The sequence below is a fragment of the Gorilla gorilla genome, chromosome 1 (genome assembly GCF_029281585.2).
Source record: "Gorilla gorilla gorilla isolate KB3781 chromosome 1, NHGRI_mGorGor1-v2.1_pri, whole genome shotgun sequence".
Lineage (NCBI taxonomy): Eukaryota > Metazoa > Chordata > Mammalia > Primates > Hominidae > Gorilla > Gorilla gorilla.
The window spans coordinates 82,471,949-82,497,395 of record NC_073224.2 but is presented as its reverse complement, the minus strand read 5'-3'; the positions used below and the strand labels follow the sequence as shown (position 1 = coordinate 82,497,395).

The window sequence follows — 25,447 nt, the reverse complement described above, 5'->3', positions numbered from 1 at the left end:
AGTAACCAATTTTTAAATCTGGAGAGACTCCTTCTTCCTATTACTGATATCACTGAAGTTACTAGAGTGAAATGTTTAGGATAAATAGCTATGGAGTACCCTCATCTGGGTTTGAATCTTGGCTTTACAGTGATCTTGGTCAAGTTATTTAACTTCTCTGTGCTTCAGTTTGCAATTTGTAAATTGTGAATAAAACTTACCTCTTAAGATTGTGGGGAGAAGATGAGCTAGTAACTGTAAAGTGTTCACAATAATGCTTAATAAATGCAAGCTATTATTACTATTAGTGGTACTATTACAACAACCACAGTTAAGATTTTAAGACTATTGGTCTTTTTTGAGTGATAATCAGAAGTAAGTAACCTGCAAAATCAGAGTAGACTGCTACCATCGGAAGGCAAAATCTTGGCTAGAGTTCTTTAGAACCTATGTGTGTATATACAGGCAGTCCTTGCTTTGTAGTTATGGTATAGATTATTTTCTCTTACTGTGGTTCAGTTATAACACTAGTCTCCCAAACACATGGTTCAAATTTCTGTTACCATAGTATATTAACAGAGTAATTGCAAAACAAACTCTGCTGTTCAGTCCACAAGTCACTATATACATACATGATTAGTGACCAATCATGTCGCTCCTTCCAAAGTCTGTTGGTGATTGGTCACTGTGTATCTGTTATTCACTTTACTTACAGATAGCAAAGTATGTGGTTGTGTTGCCTCTTTGTCTCTGGTAATAAATCCATCTGACATTTTACAAAAATGGATAATCCAAAGAGGAAATTGGCCAACAAAGCTAACAGTGCTACAAAGAAATGAAAAGTCATAATGCTGAAAGTGAAATTGCATGTGATTTTAGAAGATGCACAGTCTTAGAAGATTTTAAAATGGCAACAGCAAAATGAAGACAGAATGAGACCTAGGCCTGTATAAAGTTGTGATATGAACCATATTGAAAAAGTATGATAAATTAAAAAAAATGATAAAATCACTCCAACATCCTTTAGTTTAAGTTTCACTAGGAACAGAAAGCTGCTTATGGTTTAACTGGAGCATATACTTCTGCTTTGGATTAAGACTGTAATAAACAAAAATTCCAATCAGTTTTGCTAGCATGTCAGCCAAAATACTGAAGTTAGATGCCACATCAAAAGGAAATAGTAATTATAAGGAGACTGGAGATTATGCAATTTCTTTATCTCAATTTTGGGAGAAATATGACATAAAGCATGCAGTTGAAGGCATCATTTCAGGGAGCAACAATGAATATTATGTCTGTAGTATAGCAGACTTTTACTTCGCTATAGAAGTAACTTTGAAGGATATGAATAGGACACTTATGGAGATGTAGAATAAATAGCTGTCTGTGGGAGTGTTGACACTGTTGCTATTCAGTGGACTCTAGATATGCAGCCAGATGAACTTTGTGAAGATGAACTTACCAATGTGAATAAGGAAAGTGGTTGTGATGAAAAGCATGAATGTTCCAGGGGAAATGACTCTGGCAAATTTTTCACATTAAAGGAACTCTTGGAGATACTTCACAACATTGAACATGCAAAGGATAAAGTTTGGAAGTTAATCCAAACTTAGAAAGGAATATGACAGTTTGCCAAGATAGAAAAAATACTTCGTATTGTAAATTATATGAGAAGGCAGCAAGCACTGTTCAATATATTCTTGATAAGTTTTTTTAAATAATTAAAATACTTTAATTTTTGTGCTTCAAACGAAGTGCTAAATAAACAATAGTTTTACTTTTTAACAATTGTCCTATATATTTATAAGTGAAAGTAAGAGAGTTTTTGAAGTTTGGACAAAAATTTTTAAAGGTTACTGAAGAATCATAATTTTTCCTTTTGAAAAATATCATTTTATATGCAGTTTTGCTTATATGGTTATTTTTGTGGTTCCACACCACTGTACATAGTGACAAATGCCTGTGTATCTTTCTCTACTTCAGTCTTTTTAGTAAGGGAAATAACAGTCTCATTGACACAATAGAAGATTTGCCCAATTATCTTTTTGCTTTAGCCCCTTTGGGGAGACTGACTGAGATTCCAACTTTTATGAAATTATTTAGTTTTAGTGTTTTGCATAAAGTTTTGAAAAACTGTGATTGCATTATAGATTTTCTTATTTGCAGTTCTGTTTTTCCCCTTCTAGTATGCTGTCACTTTTTCATTTTTTTTTTTTTTTGAGACAGAGTCTTGCTCTGTCGCCCAGGCTGGAGTGCAGTGGTGCAATCTCGGCTCACTGTAAGCTCTGCCTCCTGGGTTCACGCCATTCTCCTGCCTCAGCCTCCTCGGTAGCTGGGATTACAGGTGCCCGCCACTATGCCCGGCTAATTTTTTTTGTATTTTTTAGTAGAGACGGAGGTTTCACCATGTTAGCCAGGATGGTCTCGATCTCCTGACCTTGTGATCTGCCCATCTCGGCCTCCCAAAGTGTTGGGATTACAAGCGTGAGCCACTGCGCCCAGCCACTTTTTCATTTTTAATAATAAAAGTTTAGTACAGCAAGAGAGCGTGTTCTTTTCCTCTCTCTCCTTCCCTACCTTCCATTTTTATCTTCATGGAGATATATGTAATTCCTAATGATTTGATAGACTAAAGGTAAAAGTTTTTAAAAAATTAGTTTCATATTGCAGGACATTAATACAACATCTGTTTTTCTCACTTTTTCCTGCAGTTAAGTCTAAAGCCGTATTAGTGATACAGAGTTTTTGGTATTTGTTCTAGAGGTTAACTTGGTGTTAAAAGCTGCTTAAAGTTCTATTTTGAGTAAACACTAAGTACTACTATGAAAGGGAGAGCTTTCTCTTCTTAATGATAATGGTAATTATAATAATTTATAATTATCAACTGTTTTATAGTTTACAGTGCCCTTTCACCATGAGTTTTTTCTTTTCTTTTTCTTTTTTTTCTGAGACGGAGTCTTGCTCTGTTGCCCACGCTGGAGTGCAGTGGCGCAGTCTCGGCTCACACAAGCTTCGGCTCACACAAGCTCTGCCTCCTCGGTTCACGCCATTCTCTCGTCTAAGCCTCCCGAGTAGCTGGGACTACATGCGCCCGCCACCAGGCCCGGCTAATTTTTTTGTATTTTTAGTAGAGACGGGGTTTCATCTTGTTAGCCAGGATGGCCTCAATCTCCCGACCTCGTGATCCGCCCACCTCGGCCTCCCAAAGTGCTGGGATTACAGGCCTGAGCCACCGCGCCACCGTGCCCGGCCAGTTTTTTCATGTCGAGTTTACATTGACATAATGAACATGAAAGCAAGTATTTGTACTTCAGAAATGTGGAAAGTGAGACTTTGAGGTTTGTGATTTGCCCAGGGTCTCTCAGGGAGTTTATAGTCTTTTACTGACAGCCCTTGGCAGGCTGTAACGTAAAAGACCATATAGTTTTGTAGTGTTAGACATGGGCATGAATCCCAGTCGTGTAATTTAGTAGCAATGTGGCTTTGGGCAAAGCCATTGTTTTTGAAAATCAGTTTTATCGTTTGTTGTATGAAGGTTGCTTTGAAATTTAAATGTAACAGTATAGTAGAGCCTGGCTTAAAGTTAAGACATTCAATAAACAATATCTATTATTATGATAATAATTGATATAATAGCATCATCAGCTCATTCTCAGGAGGTTGATTTCAATTTTTCAGTGAAGTCAGCTATTCACTATATTATAAATTATGTTGATGTCTCTTCTATACTTTGTTAATATTATGTACTTACAGGTATTTTAGAACGAATGATATCAGATTCTAATTGCCTGTTTACTTATTTTCCCCCCCACTATACTGTAAACTCCTTGAGAAAATAGGTGGGATAGCAATTTGCTTTTTACCTTATCTGTAGAGTTAATAAGAGACTGTTGAATGCTTTGAACTCCCCAGTGAAACACTGAATACTCCTATTAGGTGTTAATGTTACTAATAATATCTATCTAATTTCTGACACATTATTCCTAATAGATCTTGCTGGCCTCCATAGGAATCCTGATGTGCTTTAATGAAGTGTAATTTTGAAAATGACTAATACAGCTTGACAGAAAATAATTATGTAATTTAAGTGCTTAAAGTTCATGTATTATACCTTTCCTGTTTGCTAGAAGAGGGAGCAGAGTCCCAGGGGGTTAGGTGCTTTCTCTAAGGTCATGCTGGTTGGTGGCAGGCCTTTTTTTTTTTTTTCAGGCCAGGAAAAGATTAGTGCATTAAAGATTATCAAAATAAGGTGATGAGTATTGCTACTTAAGAAAAATCCAAACCTCTAAGGCTCCTTTTGCAGTACAATGTAATATAGAAATATTATGCTGAGAAAATGTGAAATTTCATCTATTTTATCATTCACCTGGAAGTGCTTGAGAAACAAAGGACATTAAACTTTAACTTTTATTATAGCCATCAGAGATTACAAAAGGTAGGAGGGTGGGAGAGCGGGGTGAAGGTTGAAAGATTACCTATTGGTTACAATGTTCAGTCTTTGGTTGATGGGTACTCTAAAAGCCCAGACAGACTTTATCTCTACATAATGCATACATGTAAGAAATCTGCACTTGTAATCCTTATGCCTATAAAAATAAAAATTAAAAAAAATCTTTTTCTGCCTTAAAAAATAAAAAAATCCTTTAAATTTTCAAAAAGAACAAAAAGAAAGAGAGTATACTTTCCAAACTGTTAGCATTGTTTCCTAAGGAGGCTGACAGAAAGGAGAAGTTATTTTTTCTTTACATACTTTGGTATTTGTTAACTTATTATGGTGACTGTATAATGGGTTTGTAATTTAAACCCTATAATATAGAACATTGTTCTTAAAACAAAAAACCATTAGAGATGCAAGCTGAAGCAAAGTATGTAGGGATGTGTGAGATAAATCTGTTCTCATTGACCTAATTTTTTAGAGAGTCAAATTTTATTTCTAAAAAAGAATTAAATCTTTTATTCTTCCTTAGCAAGAATTTAGGGCAGTAGTGTAAGAAATAGTACAGTGAATTGCATGATTGATTATTATTTAATTTGTGTAGACAGTGTTTATTACAAGAATTCATAGGAGAGAGATCATAGCAGTATATAGGTGAAATTATGAATACTAGAGTATAATTATTTCTCTTGTAGATTATATTTTGTTCTCTGTATTTGAAAAGTTATCCTCAGAGCTTACTAACTTTAGCTTTGCTATGTACGTGATCATTTTTGGGTGCCAGAAGGAAGCCTTGAACAAGTGATCCTCAAGAACTTACAGGAAGTATATATTTACTCCTTACTAAGCTTACATTTGGACAGGACCAGTGATCTTGCTCATGTCAATATTAGCCATGTTGTTTGAAAAACAACAAGGATGAGAATAACGGTTGAGTGGTTAGCTGCCACTGTTTTGAAATTGAAAAAATCTTATGTTTAATGTAGTTATATTCTTTACCCTTTCTATAAATTGTTACATAGCATATCTTGAAGTTTTGGGAAACTACAATAAAAACATTCTTGTGTGTGGGTATGTGTTGTTGGCAGAGGGAGCCTGTGGACAGATTACATTGCTTCTCAAGTTACGAGACCTATAATATAGCAATATGAATTTGGGTAAATTGCTTAACTTCTCTGGACTTTACTTTGCTTACATGTAAAGTGGAGTTAATAATAGCCTAACAAACATAAAAATCTTCGAGTTAGCTGAATTTTAGAGCTTATGCAAATCCTTTACAAATAAACTGGCAGCGTTGATGGGATTCCTAAAGCTTCTCTGGCATCAGGAAGCACAGAACAATATTAAATAGTTAACAGTAAATTAATAATATGTTGGATATAATATCTTCACTAATAGCCCATTTAGTAATAAAGTTTGTATAACTTTTTTTTTAAAAACTGAGGATATAGTATTAACATGCTACTTAGTGAACATGACTGTGGAGGGCCAGGGTAACAGTTTGCTTTCTTTTTAATCTGGTTTGATGCTTTCGTTTAATCTGAAGAGAGCATAGTGTCATCTTCTTATTTTAAAAAATCTCCTTTTTTGGTTTAACTGGGTTAATGGATTTTGACCTATATGTTTGGAATAAGTCTAAGGCAAATAAAATCTCTTATCTCCCTAGAAACTAATTTGTATCTCAGTACCATATTTTCTTTCAATTAACAACTTATGGCCACTTTTATGGCAGTTTCTTATTGGTAATATTTTACATGCAAATAAAGATCTGGAAATTTAGATGACTTATTTCTGTGTGATTTTATTATCTATCTTCATAAATACTTATTTCTGGTGTTCTTAGAAAAAAAACTAAAGCTTATAAATACAGAGCTCAGATTGTATAGTTATTGTAAAAAGGCTTTTTGCTCACTGGGCTTCTATATATTCTTGATACCTTATTTCTCCTTTTTTTCCCCCAATATTTTCAGATGTTTTGGAATGTTATTAAGCCCAGGTCGAAACGTGAAGAACAGTGACATGCATTTACTGGATATGGTAATGATAATCTTAAGCACCTTAACCAAGTATAGATGATAGTTATTTTATATTTGACAAGTATTTTCTATTTACAAATTTTGTCATATTGTCAAAATTATTTCTTGCAGCTGTGTGATAGTAATAATTAAATTTGGAAACGCAAACTTAAAATTACTTGTGAAAGAGGAATTCAGGACAATTTCCACCAAAACAGTCATATGCAACAAATAAAAGGATTGTGTTATGATAATGTCCATTTATTTTTTTGGCTTCTTAGAAAGATATCTTTTCTTTGAACCTGTAGTAACAAGTACATGATTATAACAAGCATCTCCAGAGTGAATATGGTGCCTTTCATTTATTTTAATGCACTGCTATTAATTTGAGTTTGTGATGGGTACTTTTGTTTTCTTTAAAGCGTTTCCCTTTCTGAATTTCTTCTTGATTACCTGTCCTTAGCAAAGTACACTTATTCTAGGAGTAATATTTATTTAAGGAATGTCCTTAAAGGTTAATATATATTCAACAGTTGATATTTAGTGTAAAAGTAGCAAGCTATTTTAACTTTCAAATAGAAATACCTTCTAATATTGCAGTTAGTGAAAACATTTAATTTGTGATTTGGAGACATTATAGGAAAATAATCATCTTAGAGTAAGTATAAAGTTTCTTAGTGAACTGAAATTCTTATATTTAGTGATAATAAGCACTATATGCTTTCTTCTTTTTAGCTGTGTTTTGCAAATATCAGTTAAACATTACTAATTAGGTCAACTTTTTTTTGAGTAATTTCATGGTAATATCAATACTGATCTTATAGCAGTACAGGAATGGTTTATTCAGGCTTTTGGGTACCTGTTTGTCTGCTAAGTGTTGTGTGAAGTGATGAGGTTATGCATATGAGTAAAATATAGCTCTTACCATCTGTGGGTTCATGGTCTTGTGGGAAACAAACTTTTTAGTATCTGGTGGTACTTCAAGCCACAGAAATATAGAGGAAGCACTGCCCGAATAGGTCAGGTAAGGACAACCAGTTAAATTGACTATTAAAACATAAATTAGCTATTGATCTATGTCTCTTACATCTTTTTTTTTTTTCTTAACCACATATCAGTAATGAAAGTGGTTTTACCTAAGGCAAGCCATTAGCATTTTGGAGCCCTGAAAATTCCATGAGGAAGTAGATTAGGAGGATTGAGGTAATAAAAACTTTTAAGATCCTAGGTCCTAATTAATCATGGTCTTTCAGAGTTTAAAAGACTAAGATGAATTACTGCAGAGATTTGTCCGTAAAACCTAAATTCAGATTACAGAATTATAGAACTGGTATAAACTTCTGAGGCCCCTTCACTATGTCTCTCTAACTTTCAGAACAGTCCTCCCCACCTTTGAGTCCATATCTAAATCAGGAGAGTTGTGAGCATTCATGCTCTCAGAGAAGGGGCTTACTTGCAACAAATAGTTGGGCAAATGAGAGGCTTGTATTTGCAATGATTAGCAGTTGTGATTTGTTATTACCCAGTGTTGTTAATCTTCATAGTGGACATTGAACCTCAGCTAGACTACTTCTAATGAAAAGAAACTCATTACCTTATGTTAAAGTCTAAGGGACAGTTCTGGTTATTACAAAGTTATTTTTTTATAATCACCTGAAATCATAGTTCTTGTAACTTGGCCTAATTAGTCTTAATTCTGCACTCTAGAACAAGATATTAATACTTTTACTCCTTCTATGACACTCCCAAATATCATGTGATCCTCATGACAGGAAAGTCCTATTTATAAATGAAGATATATTTTTCAGTGAAATAGCCAGATTACTTATATATAACAGTCATATGCTGAGTAAGAAAATTTCCGTGAATGATGGACCCATACTTTAAGGTCGTCCCGTAAGATTATAATGTATTTTTACTGTACCTTTTCTGTGTTTAGGTACACAAATGGTATTGTTATAGTTGCTATAGTATTTGGTACAGTAACGTGCTGTACAAGTTTGTAGCCTTGGAGCAACAGCCTAGTTGTGTAGCCCCTATACCATCTAGGTTTTTGTAAGTACGGTGTATTCTATTTGCATAAAGAAATCACTTAATGACACATACCTTAGAACATAACCCTATCATTAAGCAACAGGTGACTCTGTGTGTGTGTGTGTGTGTGTGTGTGTGTGTGTGTGTAGAGGAGAGAAAGAGACCATTAACATATGAGTGTGTTGGGGCTGCTGAGAGGGTTTCGTTTACAAGTGACCTTGAGTGTATTTCATCTCTGGAATGCATGGTCCCTGCGCTCAAGCTACACAATCTGATTAGTGAAGTATTACTAATACACTAGAAAAATATACATAGTAATTACCAAATGACTGACACAATTTTATAGGGGGTTCAGAGAAACATCTGTGAATGGGTAATAATGAAAAAAGAAAAGTTTTTCTCTTTGTTTTAGTCTGACCCTTTTAACAGTCTCTATTCATAATGTGAGGAAATTGCTACAAAAACTGAAGTATTGTAGATACTGTTCATTTGCATATGGAAATACTTGTATGCTGTGTGTTGTTCTTTCATGGGACAAACTCTACCCCTCCTCTCTCCACACACATATACACAAGCTATAAGTAGCCTAGCTTTCGCCATAGGAGTTGCTGGCTTTTTTAGTGAGAGTCAAGAGCTGGCTTGGTAAAGTCTTAAAGAATGGAGAAGAGGAGGAAGGAGAGAAGGGAAGAAAGAAGGAATAAGTGTAACAGTAGAGGGAGAGAGTTAATACACTTGGATGCTGCTTACAAACCAAAAATTAGTCTCCTAATACTAATTTATGTTTGTAAGAAAGTATATAAATATCTGACATATAGAAAATAGACAAGTGTTAATTTTAAAGGTATTAATTGCTACAAACTAAATTAATATTTTAAGAATTCATTAAAAATTAGAATTTTAGAAGAAAAATATTAAGTTTCCCTACTGTGATTAGCTACTAGTTCAGTTTAACTGTCTTCAGCTAATTCTATATTATTGTTTTAATAGAAACCATATACATTCTTATGTGTATATGAGATTTGGACAATTGGCGTCAAGATCAAGTTAAATATAACTTTATAACAATATTATGTTTTTTTGATTCAGCATGTAAGTATATGCCTCCTTTTATCCAAGGGTACATGTCTTTGAATAGAAACTGCTTGAAGAAAGCTGTAGAAGAATTTAATATTTAAATAAATGCTTTTGTAGGATGAAAAGAATTTACAATGAATATAAAGCTCCTGCTTGACTGTAAATCTAAATTTTAATAATTTGTATTGCTTAAAGTAAGATGTAATTTAAAGTAGTGATTTTTTTGATGTCTTTTATCAGTAATTACTGTTTGAATTTTTATAGGAATCCATGGGAAAGAGCTATGATGGGAGAGCTTATGTCATCACTGGCATGTGGAACCCCAATGCACCAGTATTTCTGGCACTTAATGAGGAAACCCCAAAAGGTGACTTTTCTTAAAAGATCCCTTATTGTTTGCTTTACATTTTATATTATGAACAATGTTGTTTGTCATGTTTTAAAAAAAATTTGGAACTCAAAGTGGACATATTCTTTCATTGAGAATTTGAGGTTCATTTTTATTCTTTATGCTTCTATGGGGGAAATCTCCACTATTTAAAAAAATCCTCCCCAAAAGATATGTGAATTATTATTATTGTTATTATTTTAAGAGACAGGGTCTCACTCTGTTGCCCAGGGTAGAGTATAGGGGCATTATAGCTCACTGTAACCTCAAACTCTCATGCTCAAGCAATCCTCCCACCTCAGCCTCCTGAGTAGCTATTAAATAGAACTACAGGTGTGTGCTGCCATGCATGGCTAATTTTTAAATTTTATTTTTGTAGCGATGGGGTCATGCTTTGTTGCCCACGCTTGTCTTGAACCTTTGGCCTCAACTGATCTTCTTGCCTTCCAAAGCACTGGGATTACAGATGTGAGCCACTGCACCTGGCCTGAATTAATTTTATTAGATTATAGAGAAAGCATTTAGGCTTTGTTTTTCATATACCACTATAGAGTTATTTCCTTTGTGGAGACTAGTGATGGAGAAATATTAAAGAAAATGATGAAAAGGAAATATTTTAGAATTTTGAATATTTTTAAATTATTAACTATTTTTGCATTATAGTTTACTTATAGTTTTTCATTTATTAATTATTGGCTCCAGTCTTTTGGCCTTCGGGATGCTAGTAATATATATTAAATATTTCAGTTGTAGCAAATAGTCTTTTCTTAGTTTTTTAACTTTTCATATTATTTATCATGTCTAGTATTGAACAGAATGTATAAATGTTGAATAGTCACATTTTTCGTTGTTCCATTGTGTTTTTTCATTCCTACTTCATCCAGATAGCTGTTAATTGCCTGTTTTTTGCCCCTTCATCATCTACTTTTAAACTAAATTTAAAGTTTTACCTGCCGAGTTATATGCCTACCCTAAATGCTTTACTGTCATTAAACCATTAATTCATATTTAGAATATAATGGATCAGTTTGTTTTATCATTAATTTTATATTATTTAGTTTATACCCACAGTAGACTTTTGGTTAATGACAGGAAGCATTCGTGAATACTGATATGAAAATATAATATGTTAATGAAGGGCATTAAAATGATAATTATTCTTTCATTTCCTTAAAGAGAGTATTCACCATTTATATAAATCACATACATTGATCACATATTAAGGTGTCTAAAAATAAAGGCTAAACAGAAAAAAAAGATTATATAAAATTTAACTTTTCATTTATTAGCAGTAAATAATTTTTAGATCCACAATTTGTTATTTCTGGAGACAGGCTTGCAAATACCTGTAACTTCTTTCTTATACTTGTTCAGAAGGAAGCCACAAAAATGATAAAAATAAGCCAGTTGACAGTTTTGAAGAACAAAATATAAGAATTTTGCATATCAAGTTATAAAAATAGTTTTTATGTTTTTAATGTAACACCTAGTTTAGTTTTAGTTTGCAATAAAATATATATTTGGTCCACAAAAGAAAATTTATTTATAATTTATTCTATTAAAATAAACTATATAATAGTATATTATAATATTCTGATCCAAAGTATACATTTTAAATTTAAAATTATCTCATATGCCACACAAAAATGTTGCCCTGATTTTTAAAATTTCTAAATTATGTCCTTGAAATTACACATTACTCAGAGAATTTGTGATCAAATAAAGTTTGATTTTTATGGAAGAAGTTTAGACCCTGAGAGATGAAAAGTCTTGGATCTTTCCACTGCACTAAGATCCAGTTGAATGTTATATTCTGTCTTGTGTTATTACTCCTTACTCCTTTCTCTAAGGTCCTCCAGGTCAAGTATAATGTCTAACAAATTTTAGTTTCTCTTGAATTGGCAGGTGTATTTAGTAAGACTGTATTTAGTAAGAATGTAATAAAATTGTTATTGAATTTGAGAAGTAGTTGATGAATCTGAATGTTATATAATATTTAAAAACACTATTGAGGGTTTCTTCTAGTGGTGGCCTTGGTTATTTGGACTTTAACAGAGAACTAAAAATTGTAAAGAAAATAAATTTTAAAAAATATTTAAAAAGGAATGAGGAAATTACAAAATGGTATGGAATGACCAGGCCATAGATTCAAAAACCTCAATGAGGCCAGGCGTGGTGGCTCACGCTTGTAATCTCAGCACTTTGGGAGGCTGATGGGGGTGGATCACCTGAGGTCAGGAGTGTGAGACCAGCCTGGCCAACATGGTGAAACCCCGTCTGTAGTAAAAATATTTTAAAAATCAGCTGGGTGTTGTGGTGGGCACCTGTAATCCCAGCTACTTGGGAGGCTGAGGCAGGAGAATTGCTTGAGCCCTGGAGGCGGAGGTTGCAGTGAGCCAAGATCGCTCCATTGTACTCCAGCCTGGGTGAGACTCTGTCTCAAAACAACAAACACTTAGGATTATTAGTTACTAAGAAACATGCTTGGAATACTTGCATACTTATTTAATCAAAATGTGAATAGAACAGTTAAAAATAAACATAGAAGGTATTACAATTGTAAAGAACTCTAATTCTTTCATAAGTGAGGAAACTTTGTTTAAAGTAGTCAAGGAATAATGAAGCTAGCATAAAACCCAGAAAATTTCTACTACAGATAAGCAAGTATACATGACTGTGGCAGTGGATATGGTAGTCACAGAGGTGGTGGAGCCTGTTCGCTTTCTCCTGGAGACAGTAGTCCGTGTGTACCCTGCAAATGAGCGATTTTGGTATTTCAGCAGAAAGACTTTCACAGAGACTTTCTTCATGAGATTGAAACAGGTAGGACCTTTTTGTTCTCTTCATATATAGTAACAAACATTTTTCTTTCCACACTTCTTTTTTAATGCTAAGATAATTCCTGAAGTTGCAAAACAATACAATTCCTCAAAGAAATCAAATGATATTTGAAGTCAACCAATAGAGTGTTTGAAAAAGTCACATCTAGGTAATATTAGCTAAAAAAAACCCAGCGAGTTTAATAATTACATACTTTTTCCCTAGAAACCTGTAATGTATGAACCTTCTTAACAGAAATATTGACTCTGCATATAAAACAACGTTTCTGCCTTTTATAAACAATTACTTAAAACCAAAAAGGCAGTGCACAGAAATATCATATGCTTATAAAATTTTAATGAAAATGTTTCTAAGAAATACCTAATTTCTATAGTTATTTCTGCCTGTAATATTAGATAGACAATATTATATGAACATCTTGTTTGACTCATCAGTGAGGTTATAAAATTATTTTAATATTAAACGAACAAAATTATGGTTTCTATGATATCCTCAAATTAGGCAGTATTAGTAGATAAAATATGTAACTTTGTATTATAGCAAAGGAAGCAGATAATAATGAAAAATAACTTGAATGCTAATTGTGTGAGTTTTTAAAAAATCAGGATAAGAATGCTCTATTAGAATAATGAACATCTTTTATATGCTGTTTTTGTTAGTACTCTCATTCTCCCAAGTTTTAAAATGCTTGCTGCTTCATATACTATAATATGTGGACTGCTGTGTGATAAAAGCAGGCACCAGCACAGGAAACAAATATAGAAGCCTCTTACCCATTTTCATATTAAAAAAACTGCCATGGCGCATTTCGGCTTTATATACTATGTACTTGGAAATTATTGTGGTTTTAAAAAAATCTTTCATAAAATTATTATGGCTGTTATTTGACTCAGTTTTTATTACTGTGTGAACTGCTTTTATAGCATATTCTAATGAAGGTTATGTGAGCAATATTCAAACTTCAGTCTCCTGAGCATCTTTTAATATTTTATTATGAGACTTTTTTCCTGTCTTCCTTTCTCCCCATCCTTCTTTTTTAAAAAAATAGCTTAGTTATGACTATCCAATAATTCTTCACTTTGAGCCAAAGAATTATTCATAGTTGCATAATCGTGAATAAAGGAGCCGGAGCTGTATAGAAAGTTGTCATTCTTCTAATGATGATAAATTATAATGTAAATTATACCTCCTAGAGATCTGAGAAAATGTTAGGTTTTTCCCAGTTCTAGTACTTTTGACTGTCTGTCTGCCTGGAGAGAGAGAGAGAGAGAGAGAGAGAGAGAGAGAGAGAGAGAGAAAGAGAGAGATTAAAGTAATTGTTAAAATTCATGTAAGTAATTATTGCAAGACCTGAGACTGTAACTTCTTACCTTAAGCCAGAATATGCTGCTGTAAGGCCAGACTAGCTTCTTTCTACAACTCCAAAAGGTGGGTTGGTTTGGGGTGGTTGATGGTAATCTGGAGATGTTGGTCTACACTATACAACATTGGTAGAAAGAATGAATTAGGTGATTACCTAATGCAATTCAAAGTAACCTTTGAAAATCTGGGTCCAGGCCATTACTACTTTAAAGAAATAAAGAGAGAATGCATTGATTTCAGTTCTAAGTGATTTAGACACCTAGAACTTTTTCTTTCATTCTGAGAGTGTTGAACTTATTGAATGAAACCAGAACTTGTCCTGTACCCAGACAGGATTAGACCAGACTCCTGGGGGCAACACCAAAGTACATGAGATGCCCTGTTCCCAAACTATTTTTTCTTGGCAACTTTCTTCTCTCAAATATAGCAGAACTTTATGTGTGGGCAGTGGGGATGTATGAAAGTCTGCTTTGTTCCTGTTTAGTGTCCACTCAGGGCCAAATGGCATTTCATTTCATTCATTGTCCATTTACTGGGAGCAAGGAGAGCACTTAACAAGAGGACGGAAACTAGAGTCTGGGAAAGTAAACTAGAGGCTGGGAAAGTAAACTAGAGAAAGTCCTTTTGTGTCCGGAATTGGTTCCTTCCAGTGGGTTCTTGGTCTTGCTGACTTCAAGAATGAAGCCGCGGACCCTTGCGGTGAGTGTTACAGTTCTTAAAGATGGTGTGTCCAGAGTTTGTTCCTTCAGATGTACAGATGTGTCTGGAGTTTCTTCCTTCTGGTGGGTTAATGGTCTCGCTGACTTCAACAGTGAAGCCACAGACCTTCGCAGTGAGTGTTAACAGCTCTTAAAGGTGGCGTGTCTGCAGTTGTTTGATCCTCCCGGTGGGTTAGTGATCTTGCTGGCTTCAGGAGTGAAGCTGCAGACCTTCGCGGTGAGTGTTACAGCTCATAAAGGTAGTGCGGACCCAAAGAGTGAGCAACAGCAAGATTTACTGTGAAGAGCAAAAGAACAAAGCTTCCACAGAGTAGAAGAGGACCCGAGTGGGTTGCTGCTGCTGGCTTAGGTGGCCAGCTTTTATTCCCTTATTTGGCCCAGCCTGCGCCCTGCTGATTGGTCCATTTTACAGAGCACTGATTGGTCCATTTTACAGAGCGCTGATTGGTCCATTTTACAGAGTGCTGATTGGCCTGTTTTTACAGAGTGCTGTTTGGTGTGTTTACAAACCATTAGCTAGACACAGAGCACTGACTGGTGCGTTTTTACAGAGTGCTGATTGGTGTGTTTACAAACCTTTAGCTAGACAGAGTGCTGATTGGTGCATTTACGCTCCTTTAGCTGGACAGAAAAGTTCTCCAAGTCCCACCCGACCCAGAAGCCCAGCCGGATTCACCTCTCACCTTGACCTGAGTCTAAGGGGAGTAGACATTAATTAGGTGTAAGTGGGAAACACCAAGTATAAATGCCCAGAGGACTAGAAAGACTGGGAAGCACAGTAGTTGATGATGAAAGGCAAGTAGGCCCCTGGCCATGTGAAACTTTGGAGTCCACATTCAGAGTTCTTTTGTAAATCAACTTTATTGAGGTAGTTAGCATACAGTAATATGCACCCATTTAATAGTACATTTTGATGAGTTTTGACAAATTTATACACATGAATAATCACCACAAAATTAAGATCCCTCACTCTTAAAAGTTCTATAGTGTCCATGCCAGCTAATCTTTCCCACTTTCAGCCTCAGGCAATGACTGATGTGCTGTCATTACAGTAACTGGAATCATATGCTTCTTTTATGTAAAAGCTTTCTTCATGTAACAATGCTTTTGAGATCCATCCATGTTGTATGTCAGTTGTTAATCTTTTTATTGTTGAATGTTATTCCTTTGTATAGCTGTACCATAATTTATTAGATCATATGTTGGCAATTTGAGTTGTTTCCATTTTTGGTTCGTGTGGTTAAAGCTGCTGTGTCTTTCTGTGGACATAGATTTTCATTTCTTTTGGGTTGATACCAAGAAATGGAATTGCTGTGTGGTATGGTAAGTAGAAACTGCCAAACTGTTTTCTACAGTGCTTGACCACTTTATTTTCCCTCCAGCAGTATATGTGTGTCCCAATTTCTCCTCATCCTTGCTAGCACTTAGTATCGTCAGTCTTTTAAATTGTAGCTATTCTTTGGGGTGTGTAGATGTATCTCATTGCAATGTCAATTTACATTTCACATTGAGTAATAATTTTGAGCATTTTTTTCTTATGGTTATTAATCATTCATATATCTTCTTTATAAAATGTCTATCTAAAATTTTTGTCCACTTTTTGTTTGTCTTACCGAGTTGCAAGAGTTGTTTATATTTTCTGAATATATTTTCTTTTGTCAGATACACATATTTCAAATAGTTTCTTCCTCACAGTGGCTTGCCTTTTTATTTTCATAATGTCTCTTGAAGAACTGAAGTTTTGCATTTCGATGAAGTCATATTAATATTTTATTTTATTGTTTTTGCTTTTTTTGTGTCCTAAGGAAATTTTGCCTACCTCAAGGTTGTGAAGATGTTCTTTATGTTTTCCTGTAAAGACTTTATAGTTTCAGGCCTATTACCTATTTTCTGTTAATTTGTATGTATGGCATGAAGGCTTGAGGTCATCTTCCCACACCTCTCTCATATGGGTATACAGTTGTTCCAGCATCATTTGTTGAAAAGACTCTTTTATCTATAGAATTAGTTTGTCTAAAATTAATTGACTGTAGATGTATAAGTCTGTTTCTGGGACACTATTTCTCTTCCATTGAACTCTATGTTGAGTACCACACAGTCTTGCTCATTATAACTTTATATTATGTATTAAAGTCTGTGTTGTAAGCTTCCCAACCTTTCTCATTCTTAGTTTTATTTGTTGCGAGTTCTTTGCATTTCCATCTGAATTTTAGGATTAGTTTGTCAGTTTGTAGAAAAATGCATGTCCAGGCTGGGCGCAGTGGCTCACACTGGTAGTCCCAGCACTTTGGGAGGTTGAGGCAGGAGGATCACTTGAGGCCAGGAGTTTGAGACTAGCCTAGGCAACATAGCAAGACTCAGTTTGTAAAAAAAAGTAAAATAAAATTACCCAAGCGTGGTGGTGCGCACCTGTGGTCCCAGCTTCTCAGGAGGCTGAGGTGGGAGGATTGCTTGAGCCCAGGAGGTTGAGGCTTCAGTGAGCTGTGATCATGCCACTTGCACTCCATCCTGGGCCACAGAGTGACACCCCATCTCTAAAAAATAATAATAAAAAAAGAAAAATGCATTCCCAGATTTTGACTGAGAATCCCTGAATATGTATATGATTTTGGGAAGAGTTGCTGTTTTTTTTTTTGAGACGGAGTCTCAACTTATTGCCCAGGCTGGAGTGCAGTGGCACCATCCCAGCTCACTGCAACCTCTGCCTCCCAGGTTCCAGTGATTCTCCTGCCTCAGCCTCCCGAGTAGCTGGGACTACAGGTACCCACCACCACGCCTGTCTTAATTTTTGTATTTTTAGTAGAGACGAGGTTTTGGCATGTTGGCCAAGCTGGTCTTGAATTCCTGACCTCAAGTGATCCACCCTCCTCGGCCTCCCAAAGTGTTGGGATTACAGGCGTGAGCCACTGCACCTGTCCTCTAGGAGTTGCTGTCTTAAGAGTGAGTCTTCAATAAACATGGCCTATCTCATGGAGTATCACTTCATTTATTTAGCTCTTCTTTAATTTATCTCAGCAGTTATGTCACTTTTAGTATACAGGTTTTACACATACTTTAATTTATCTCTACCTAGTTCATGAATTTTTCATCTCAGGGTATAATTGACAAAACGGAATAGACTTAAGGTGTACAATGTGATGATTTGATACATATATATTGTGAAATGATTACCAAAATCAAGTTAGTTAACACATCTGTCACCTCACGTAAGTTACCTTTTTGTGTGTGTGTAGAACACTTAAGATCTACTACTGTCTTAGCAAATTTCAAGTACACAATACAATATTGTTAACTATAGTCACCATGGAACATATTCATCTTATAACTGAAAGTTTTTACCCTTTGATCAGCATCTCACTTTTTCCCCCAAACCCCATCTCCTGGCAACCACCATTCTACTCTGTTTCTATGAGTTTAACTTTTTTAGACTAGTTAAAAATGAGATCATACAGTATTTGTCTTTCTAGTCTAGCTTTTTTTACTTAGCATAATGCTCTCCACCTTTACCCATGTTACTGCAAATGGTAGAATTTTCTTCTTCTTTATGGCTGAGTCATATTCCATTATGTGCAAGTATGTGTGTATATATTCATTCATTCATTGACAGACATGTTTCCATGTCTAGTGAATAATGTTGCAATGAACATGGAGTGCAGATATGTCAAGATACTGATTTTGTTTCCTTCAGATATATACCCAGCAGTGTGATAGCTAGATCATGCGGTAGCTCTATTTTTAATTTTTTGAGGACTCTTTGTACTGTTTTTCATACTGGCTATACCAGTTTACATTCCTACCATCAGTGTGCAAGGGTTCTGTTCTCACCAACATTTGTTATTTCTTGTCTTTTTTTTTTTTTTTTTGTGATGGGGTCTCATTATGTTGCCCAGGCTGGTCTCCAGCTTTTTTTTTCCCCAAGATTGCTATGGATATTCGGGTTCTATATGAATTTTAGAATTGTGAAAAATGCCATTGGGATTTCGATAGGGATCACATTGAATCTATAGATTTCTTTGGATAGTATGGACATTTCAACAATATTTTTCCAATCCATGAACATGAGATAACTTTCCATCTATTTGTGTCATTTTCAGTTTCCTTCATCAATGTCTTACAGTTTTGTTTTTTGTTGTTTTGTGATGGAGTGTTGCTCTTGTTGCCCAGGCTGGAGTGCAGTGGTATGATCTTGGCTCACTGCAACCTCTGCCTCCCGGGTTCAAGCTATTCTCCTGCTTCAGCCTCCTGAGTAGCTGGGATTACAGGTGCTTGCCACCACGCCCGGCTAATTTTTGTACTTTTAGTAGAGATGGGGTTTTGCCATGTTGGCCAGGCTGGTCTCGAACTCCTGACTTCAGGTGATCTGCCTGCCTTGGCCTCCCAAAGTGCTAGGATTACCGGCATGAGCCACCGTGCCCGGCCAATGTCTTATAGTTTTTAGTGTATGTGTATGGATCTTTCACTGCCTTGGTTAAATTTATTTGTAAGGGATTTTTTTGTTTGGTATGCTACTGTAAATGGGATTATTTTTTACATTTATTTTTCAGATAGTTTGTTGATTTCGTATAGAAATACAAGCAAATTTTGAATGTTAAGTTTGTACCCTGTAACTTTACTGAATTTGTTCTAACCGTTTTTTTTTTTTTGGTGGAGTCATCAGAATTTTCTATGTAATAAGATCATGCCATCTACAAACAATTTAACTTTTTCATTTCCAATTTGGATGCCTTATCTTGCCCAGTTGCTCCTGCTAGGACTTTCAGTACTATGTTGAATAGATGTGGTGAGAGTGGGCACCCTTGGTACTATTCACCTTTGAGAATGATGTTAGCTGTGGGCTTGTCATATATGGTCTTTCTTATTTTTTGAGGTACATTCCTTCTATACCCAATTTATTGGGCATTTTTATCATGAAAGGATGTTGAATTTTGTCTTTTTCTGAATCTATTGCGAAGATCATATGATTTTTATGTTTTATTAATGTGGTTTATCACATTTATTGATTTGTGTACGGTGAATCATCTTGCACCCCAGGGATGAATACCGTTTGATCATGTGTATGATCTTTTTACTCTGCTGTTGATTTCAGCTTGCTAGTGTTTTGCTGAGAACTTTTGCATCTGTGTTCATTTGGATTACTGGCCTATAGTTTTCTTGTGATGTCTTTGTCTGGCTTTGGTATCAGGGTAATGCTGGCCCCATGAAATGAGTTTGCAAGTATTTCCTCCTCCTCAATTTTTTTTGGAGGAATTTGTGAAGGATTGGCATTAAATGTTTGGTGGAATTCAGTAGTGAAACCATCAGGTCCTGGGCTTTGCTTTGCTGGGAGACTTTTTATTGCTGATTCAGTCTTCTTATTCTTTATTGGTCTGTTCAGATTTTCTGTTTCTTCATTATTTTATCTTGGTAGGTCATATGTTTCCAGGAATTTATTTATTATTCTAGGTTGTCCATTTTGTTGCCATATAGTTGTTCATAATAGTCTCTTGTGATCTGTTGTATTTCTGTGGTATCAGTTATAATGCCTCTTCTTTCATTTGTAATTTTATTTATTTGAGTCCTCTCTCTTTTTTTCTTGGCTATTCTAGTTAAAGTTTTGTTTATCTTTCCAAAAAACCAGCTTTTAGTTTTGTCCATCTTTTCTGTTGTTTTACTCTTCTCTATTTAATTTATTTCTGCTCCAGTCTTTACTATTTTTTCCATATGCTAATTTGGGTCCAGTTTTTTTTCCCCTAGTTTGCTGAGATGTAAAGTTAAGTTGTTCGAGGTCTTTTTTTCCCCATAATTTAGACATTTATCAATATAAACTTTCCCACTTAGAACTTCTTTCGCTTTATCCCATAAGTTTTGGTATGTTGTATTTCCATTTTGTTTTGTCTTAGATGTATTTTAAATTTCCTTTTGACCCACTGATTGCTCAGGAATGTGTTTTTTAGTTTCTATATATCTGAATTTTCCATTTTCCCCTCTGTTTTTATTTCTAGTTTTATACCATTGTGGTCAGAAAAGATACATGATATGATTTTAATTTTCTTGAATTTAAGACTTTTTTTGTGTGTCTTAACATATTTATTCTAAAGAATGTTCTGTGTGTGTGTGACAAGAATGTGTATTTTGCTGCTGTTGGATAGGATGTTCTTTATATGTCTGTTAGGTCTATTTTTTCTATAGTGTTGTTCAAATCTGTTGATTCCTTATGATTTTCTGCCTGCATGATCTATCTACTGTCAAGAGTGGCATAATAAAGTCCCCTTTATTATTATATTGTCATTTATTTTCTCCTTGCAGTTCTCTTAATACTTGCTTTATAATGAGGTGCCCTGATGTTAGATGTATTACTATTTACAATAGTTTAATCTTCTTGATGAGTTGACCCCTCTGTCATTATATAATGATCTTCTTTGTCTCTTCTGACAATTTTTGACTTAAAGTCTACTTTGTCTGATATAAATATAGCCACTCTGTTCTCTTTTGGTTACCATTTGCATGGAATATCTTTTTCCATCCCTTCATTTTCAGCCTGTGTGTTCTCAAAGCTAAAGTGAGTCTCTTGTAGGTAGCATATTCTTGGATCTTAATTTTGTATCCATTCAGTCACTCTATATCTTTTTGTTTTTGTTTTGAGAAGGAGTCTTACTTTGTTGCCCAGATTGGAGTGCACTGGTGACTTGATCTTGGCTCATTGCAACCACCATCTCCTGGGTTCAAGTGATTCTCCAACCTCAGCCCCCCGAGTAGCTGGGATTACAGGTGCACACCACCACACTTAGCTGATTTTTGCTTTTTTATTACAGCCAGGGTTTCACTGTGTTGGCCAGACTGGTCTTGAACTCCTGACCTCAAGTAATCTGCCCGCCTCAGCCTCCCAAAGTGCTGAGATTACGGGTGTGAGCCATAGCACCCAGCCTACTCTATATCTTTTGATTGAATAATCCTTTTACATTTAATTATTGGTAGGTAAGGACTTATTATTGTCATTTTATTAATTTTTTAAATGGTTTGTAGTCCTTTGTTCCTTTCTTTCTCTTTTGCTGTCTTTCTTTATAATTTGGTGACTTTTTGTGATGGCAGGCTTTTATTTCTTTCTATTAATCTTTTGTGTATCTACTGCAGGATTTTGCTTTGTAATTACCATGAGGCTTACATAAAATATAATTATTACATGTTATTTTAAGCCAGTAACAACTCAACTGTGTTTGCATACAAAAATTCTACACTTTTACTCCCCCATCTCTCATATTTTAGGTTATTGATGTTACAGATTTTAATATTGTGTGCCCATTAAAATTATTTTAGCTATAATTATTTTTAATATGTTTGTTTTTAACTTTTATACTAGAGTTGAAAGTGATATACATACCACCACAAGAATATTAGAGAATTCTGATTTTGACTATCTATTTGCTTTTACCAGTGAGTTTTATACATTTATATGTTTTTACATTGTTAATTAGTATCCTTTCATTTCAACTTGAAGAACTTTGGCATTTCTTATAAGGCAGATCTTTGTGATGATGAACTCCTTTAGTTTTTGTTTGTTGGGGAAAGTCTTTCTCTCTTTCATTTCTGCTGTACAGCTTTGCCAGGTGTAGTATTCTTGGTTGAGGATTTCTTTTCTCTTTCAATATATTGAATATATTATTCCACTGTTTTCTCTCCTGCAAGGTATCTGCTGAGGAATCCACTTACAGTCTTACAAGGGCTCTTTTGTATGTGACAAGGTGCTTTTCTCCTGCCATTTTCATAATTCTCTCTTTGTCTTTGACTTTTGACAATTTAATTATACTATGTCCTGGTGTAGACTTTTCAACCTGTTTGGAAATCTTTGGGTCTCATAAATTTGACTGTCCTCTTCTTTTCCTAAATTTGGGATCTTTTCAGCCATTATTTCTTTATATAGATTTTTCAGTCTCTTTATCTGTCTCTTTTCCTTCAGATACTTCTGGAATGCTTATGTTGTTTTGCTCGATGGTGTTCCAGATATCCTGTAGACTTTCTTCACTCTTTGTTTGTTTGTTTTTGCTTCTCTAACTGGATAATTTTAAGTGACTCATCTTTGAGTTCACTGATTTTTTTATTCTTCTGCTTGGCCAAGTCTGCTGTTGAAGCATGCTATTAAATTTTTAAATTCAGTCATTGTATTCTTCAGCTTTATGATTTTTTGTAAAGAGGGTGCAGGGTCTCACTCTGTCACCCAGCCTGGAATGCAGTGGCACAATCATAGTTCACTGTAACTTCGAACTCCAGGACTCAAGTGATGATCCCACCTTAGCCTCCCAAATAGCTAGAAAAACAGGCATGGGCCACCACACCCACCTAATTTTTTAAAAATAACTTTTGTAGAGACAAGGTCTTGCTATTTTGCTTAGGCTTGTCTTGAATTCCTGGTCTCAAGAGATCTTCTCGCCTTGGCCTCCCAAAGTAGTAGGATTATAGGCATAAGCCACTGTGCCTAGCTGGATTTTAAAAATGGTTTTTATTACTTTGTTGAACTTATTTTGTTGATGTATTGTTTTTCTGATTAGTTTAGTTGTCTGTGTTTTCTTGTAGTTCACTGATTTTTAAGAGTGTTATTCTAAATTCTTTGTTAGTTACATATCTTCATTTGTTTAGGGTCAGTTATTACAGCTTTATTAGTTTCCATTAGTGGTTTCATGTTTCCCTGATTCTTTGTGATCCTCATATCATTGTATTAGTGTCTGCACAATTTAGGAAGTGATCACCTCTTCTAGCCTTTACATGTTCACTTTGGCAAGGAAAGATCTTTACTAGTCTGCCAAGCCTGGGCTTCTGGATGGGCCAGCTGGTAGCATATGCAGGTAAGTGAGGCTGGGGTCTCTGATCTGGTGGGGCTGCTGCCATTGCTCTAAGGTTGGGTGGAGCTCTCTTGTTGGGCAGGCCCACTGACTGGTATCTGAGGTCAAGTGGGACTGTTGGTTGGGCTTTGTAATTGCCTCTGGTTGGGTGAGGCTGCAGGCTGTGCCCCAAAGCTAGGCGGGGTTGCTGGCTGGACTCTACAGCTGGATGGCATTACAGTCAGGTAGGGATACTGATTGGACTCCCTAATTGGTTGGGGCTGGAGGCTGTGCCCCACTATTTGATGTAGTCATTGGCTAGGCTCCCTGGTTGGGTGGGATTGCAGGTTATACTCTGGGCTGCTGGCTTGGTTCCCTGCCTGGGCACGGTTGCCATCTGTGCTCTGCAGCTGGGCTGGATTGCTGACTGGGAAACCTAGACACCCAGTACTGCCAACCATACTCCCTGGCCAGACTGGGTGCCAGGATTGCTCTGCAGGTGGGAGGAGCTGCTGCCTGGGCTCCTTGTCAGGTGAAGCTGTCAGCAGGGATGTGTGGTGCCATTGCCAAGATACATGTGCTTGTTGCATGTGGTCTAGTCCTGACAATTCTCAATATTCTGTAGGAGAAGAGATATAATTTGGCCTTTTGGGAAGCACGCTGGAATATTGGGAAAGCTAGATGTTCACCTTGTGCTGCTGGTGAAACCATAGACTCAGCAAATCTCTCTTGGCATGAGGCTGTGTTGGCCTGGGGTAGTGGCAACATCATCAAATTGAAATTGCTCCACTTATACTTCCAATACAACTTTTCTAAGTTTTGTGCTTCTGGAATTTTTGCAAAGATGTTCTTGTATGTAGATAGTTGCTAGTTGGTATTTCTGTGATGGGGACTAGAGCTTGGGACCTCCTATTCTGCCATCTTGCTGATGTCATTCCTCAGAACACACATGTTTTTGATATTACTATAAATTGTATTCTTTAAATTTTAATTTTTTATTGTTTATTTTTAGAATACCTAAAGACTTGATTTTTGTATATTAACCGTATTTCCTGCAACTTTGCTAAATTAACTTGTTTTCTTTTTCTTGGTTTTTTTTTTTTTTTGAGACTGAGTTTCGCTCCTGTTGCCCAGGCTGAAGTGCAATGGCGAGATCTCGGCTCACTGCAGCCTCTGCCTCCTGGTTTCAAGCGATTCTCCTGCATCAGCCTCCCGAGTAGCTGGGACTACAGGCATGTGCCACCACACCTGGCTAAGTTTTACTTTTTTGTAGAGATGGGTCTTGCTATGTTGCCCAGGCTGGTCTTGAACTCTTGGACTCAAGCAAGCCTCCCACTGCAGCCTTTTAAAATGCTGGGATTACAGGCATGAGCCACTGTGCCCAGCTCTTTTAGATTCTTAATGCTTTCTCTATATATGATCATGTTGTCTGCCAATAAAGGTAGTTTTCTATCTGAATGCCTATACATTCTTTTTCTTCTCTTGCTTAGTTTTTTCTTCCCCCTGTGAACAGTGTTGAAACTCTATCAAATATTTTTCTGCATCTTTGTGGTTTTTCCACCTTTTTTCTAATCAATATATTGAATTACATTGATTTTTTTTTAAACATTAAGCCAACCTTGCATTCCTTAGGATAAGTCACCCTTGGTAATGATGGTATTCTTTTTATATATCACTTTATTGACCCAGTAATATATTTTAAAAATAATTTTTATGTCTATTTTTATGAGACATTGGTTTATAGTTTTCTTATAATGTCTTTGTTGGATTTTAGTGTTCATGTAGTATGGTACCTCAAAAAATGAGTT

General features: G+C 35.5%; 1 protein-coding gene across 11 annotated transcripts in view; it reads left to right on the top strand.

Moving 5' to 3' along the window:
• The window catches only part of RABGAP1L (RAB GTPase activating protein 1 like), an 815,258-nt gene that overhangs the window by 92,068 nt on the left and 697,743 nt on the right, over positions 1-25,447 (top strand). For all 11 annotated transcript variants that reach the window (XM_031012360.3, XM_055366257.2, XM_055366261.2 and 8 more), the window contains 3 exons: positions 6,385-6,451; positions 9,802-9,904; positions 12,582-12,748. In XM_031012360.3, the coding sequence (XP_030868220.3) occupies positions 6,385-6,451; positions 9,802-9,904; positions 12,582-12,748 (337 nt within the window). The remainder of the gene's footprint in view (positions 1-6,384; positions 6,452-9,801; positions 9,905-12,581; positions 12,749-25,447) is intronic.